The sequence below is a fragment of the Papaver somniferum genome, chromosome 3 (genome assembly GCF_003573695.1).
Source record: "Papaver somniferum cultivar HN1 chromosome 3, ASM357369v1, whole genome shotgun sequence".
NCBI lineage: Eukaryota > Viridiplantae > Streptophyta > Magnoliopsida > Ranunculales > Papaveraceae > Papaver > Papaver somniferum.
In genome coordinates, this window is record NC_039360.1 from 213,269,977 (window position 1) to 213,273,899 (window position 3,923).

Genomic DNA, 3,923 nt, shown 5'->3' on the forward strand with positions numbered 1-3,923 from the left:
ATAATGAAAATCGGGTGTTTGTAACGTTTATAATTGTTGCAAAACACTGTTACAAAGAACGATAATAAAGAACTGTTGTTGTTGTATCTCTGCGACCCTCGTGTGGCTGTCGTTGTCACTGTTGATAAACGACTGCCTCTGGTGGTCTTTTGTTCTTCGTGTTCTTGGTGCAGCAGGAGAAACAGAGTTCTGAAAACTCTTGATTCACGCCTCCTGAGCTCTCCTCTCAACCCCAAACTCTCCGTCCTCGTTCTATGTGATCCTAGGAACCTATTTATACATCTTTGCGACATTGAATCTCCCAAAATCTCTTTATTTAATCCCATTATTTCTTTTTTTTTCTCGAAAATGTATTGTTTCCAAAAATCGTTTTCCTACGCGTCTACAATTGTATTTCTTTCCTTTTATACCTTCTTCACGCTCCAGAATATCGATCAACTCTTCCAAGCACGTGCAATACACATTTAAATTCCTCACAACTCGTGCAAGCTCATGTTTTTCCTCCAACTCCCTGTTTGGATTAAACCAAGTTATCCAGCCAAATTTGATCGAAACAAACACCCATACCAGCTCTGTTAGAACATATCACAACTACCCATGAAGTTTCAGCGATTGAATCACACAAAAAATCCTCCAAACATTCGATCGAAATTCTGCCAGTGAAGTGAATATTTTTCCCGCCATTTTTATTTTTGAAATGTTGAAGATGAAGTGCCCCTATCCTTTTATGGGGTGCGAATAGCAGATGGGTGCTGAGGACAAATTTGGGTGCTGAGGATGAATTTGGGCTACGCATAACCTTGGGTGTCCTTTAGCCAAATCTGGGGTCCGTATAGCAAATGTCCTCCAGGGGGTCCAAATAGCACTTTTTGAGCAACTTTTTCCACACAAGTGTATTTCTCCAAAAACACCTACACAAACATAAAAACACCATAATAAGTACAAAATCAAGCACTAGCAATAGAGACACTGAGGATAATTCAGACACAAAAATGTGTCTATCAGGAGACTTTTCATCGTTCTCCCCTGCTAATTGCTAATCTTTTCGCCGTCGGTATGTGGCTCCCCCTATGCATCGTGACTGATTATTAAATTTGATCCCGGCGTTGTGACCTGATCTTTACGGCGCTTGACTGGTGTAGCTAATGACTTGATCAGTTTAGCACTTGAATACGTTGGTTTGTAAACAACTTTTTCAATGGATTCCCAGCTCGGGAGTGGAGTATTGTAAATCTTGTTTGGAGGTCCGGGATTATCTTTGAGACTCAAGGAACTCAACATCGTAAACCAGAGCATAAGGGGATGATGAAGCCGCAATACGAATAATTTTGTTGTTGAGTAGAGCTTTCATGCACTGCTGGTATGTCGAAGGAACCACTTTATTATCATGGAGCCACGGTCGTCCGAGTATCATGTGATAGTCAGGCTCTTGTTCGATCACGTGGAATTTGGCCTTCGATTGAATGGGCCCCATCTTCAAGTCTATGTATGCATATCCATATGTGTGGATCTGGCTTCCTTCAAAACCTGTCATCAAAATGGGATGGCAAACAATTTTACTCTATGGGAACTTGGCAGCTTTGAGAGTCTTCATAGTGATAATATTTGTGGAAGCTCCCGTATCAACAAGATCTCTCTTGAATTCGGAGTCTTTGATAAAACTGGTCACGTACAAGGCTCGATTATGCCCTTCATCTGCCATGCGGTCTTCTTCTCCGAACGTGATATTGTTGATCGAATGCTCGGGCATCATGGATGTTTCTTCAACTGTTAGGCCTGACGGAGTTAGTTGCACGTCTGATGATATTTGGTTGAGTGCAACGAACGTGTTCGTTCGTTGATCCCTTGAGAAGTGCAGAAGTTCACATAGATTTTCAATCAAGTGTGTGACTTCCTAATCCACCGGCTTCTCGTAAGTAGTGAAACTGTTGGTTTGAGGGGCATCAGTGGTAGTAGGGCTTAGATGTTCCACCACTTTTGCTCCCAGAAGTCTGGTCAACTCCACCATACAGTTGAACAGTTCATCGATCGCTTCTTTTAACCGATTGATGCTCCCAGTCATAATTCCTTGCCTTCGTGCCAATTCAGCCAATGATGGGATTTCTTCGTCTGATGTATCAATAGAGGGAAAAGGAGTAGTGAAGTAAGAATGACGAATATTACCAGAGTCGTTCGAGCGAGCATGAGGAGCGTCACCATTTGAAATACTCTGGTTAGGATCTGGAGTTTCTGAAGTAGACCTAAGACCAACCATCTTGTGAGAATGTGAGATTGCAACCGAGAGAATGATGTCCCACTGTGTTCGCTAATATGTAGATGGGGAAAAACGATTTTATGGTTTTTACAGAATTAAGGAGAAGACCGTGTGGAGGAGACTCCTTGAACCGAGTGAAATGTTTAACCTCACACAGATGCACTGCAATAAGGGAGTGCCTTAAGTTCGAGAGATCAATCTGTAAGACTCCGGCCAAAACCAAAAAAATGGCCATTCCAAAGTCAATTCGGTCATAAGGGAGGATAGGTTTATCTGTAGGAGGGAAGCTGATAAATGTGTGAGATCAATAGTGATCAAAGGTTGTAGGTGTGTTGTGTATTCTGCGTGAAGAAATAAGATAAGATCTGATTGATTGAATTTGCTAATCTCGTGTTGTCTGCTTGACCAGAGATTGTCTGTTGTTTCAATCATGATTCCAGAGACTTATTTATATTGCTAGAATTGTAAACAACTTGATCCCATGAAGTGTGACAGTTGCTGGAGTCAAAGAGTGGAGAAGTGGAGATCGTGTTAAAACCAGATGCTCATCGTGCGGAGACTTGGTTAATTTTCCACCCACTACTTTGATAACTCCTCCAACTGATTGCACGACTTGCTCACATTCTCGTCGTGTGTATGAACACACATGCCGTAGACCGCCAGACCAAAACCCTAGTTAATATCCCCCATGTGACACGATTGATGTCTCAGAGTCAGTTGCTGACTTCATGGGACGATGATTCCTTGTATTGCTGAGTCGAACATAATTTGTAAATGTTCTGAGACTCAGACTCATGAATTGAACAGGTCTGTTGAGACAAAGATATCGAATAAATGTTGATACCTGCAAGAAATCAGATACTCATATGTTGTGATGGGTCATCTAGGGGAAATCCAGGTGCAGCAGGATATGGTTTTGTTTGCAGAGATGAAATGGGAGGTTTTATATATGCTGAAGCTACTGGCCTGGGAATTGCAACTAATTACATTGCAGAATTAATGGCTATTGCAGGCGCATCTGAATGGGCTATACAGAACAACAAGCTTGATATATGTATTAACTCTGATTCTAAATCAGCAGTGAGTGCATACATGTCAGGAAGAATTCCTTGGTTCATGCAGGTAAGATGGAATAGAATAAAGGAACTATTGAATAATATCCAACTTGTACATAGCTTGAGAGAAGTAAATTTCTCTGCTGACTCCATGGCAAAGAAGGGTGCAAGATTGGTGAGAGGGGGAAAGATCATTTTCAATTCAAAACCAAGTTTCATCCCATATTTGGAATCACCTGAGCAAATTTACTATAGGTTTTGCTAAAAATTTCTTTCTTATGTTTTTACAGTTGGGCTTTAGGAGTTGAGTTTGTCTTATTTTTTTCTTTTGAGTTTTCCATTTTATTGGGCCTTGGTGGTTCTTTTCTTGTAAACTCTTTAGTTGGTTGTATTTTTCCATAATGAGTAATAAAATGGTTTTGATCGAGCAAAAAAAAATAAGATGAGCAAATGTTGCTGAATCGTTGAATATTGATAGTTGAACAAACATTCGAGCAAAATATTGCTCGTCCGAGCAAATGTTGCTCGTTTGATGAATTATCAGTATAGTTGAATATTGATAGTTGAACTAATATTCCTTAGTCTGAGAATATTGCTCGCTTGAGCAAACGTTA

General features: G+C 40.6%; 1 protein-coding gene across 1 annotated transcript; it reads left to right on the top strand.

Moving 5' to 3' along the window:
- The first annotated feature begins 3,088 nt into the window (after positions 1 to 3,088).
- Positions 3,089 to 3,617, top strand: LOC113360612 (ribonuclease HI-like). Its single transcript, XM_026604104.1, has 2 exons — positions 3,089 to 3,484; positions 3,600 to 3,617. The coding sequence occupies exons 1-2, from the start codon at positions 3,089 to 3,091 to the stop codon at positions 3,615 to 3,617; spliced, it is 414 nt and encodes a 137-aa protein (XP_026459889.1).
- The last annotated feature ends 306 nt before the right edge of the window (positions 3,618 to 3,923 follow it).

What these genes read in the sequence shown, in the direction of transcription:
- LOC113360612 (XM_026604104.1), top strand. Translation starts at nt 3,089, where the DNA reads ATGTTGATACCTGCAAGAAATCAGATACTCATATGTTGTGATGGGTCA.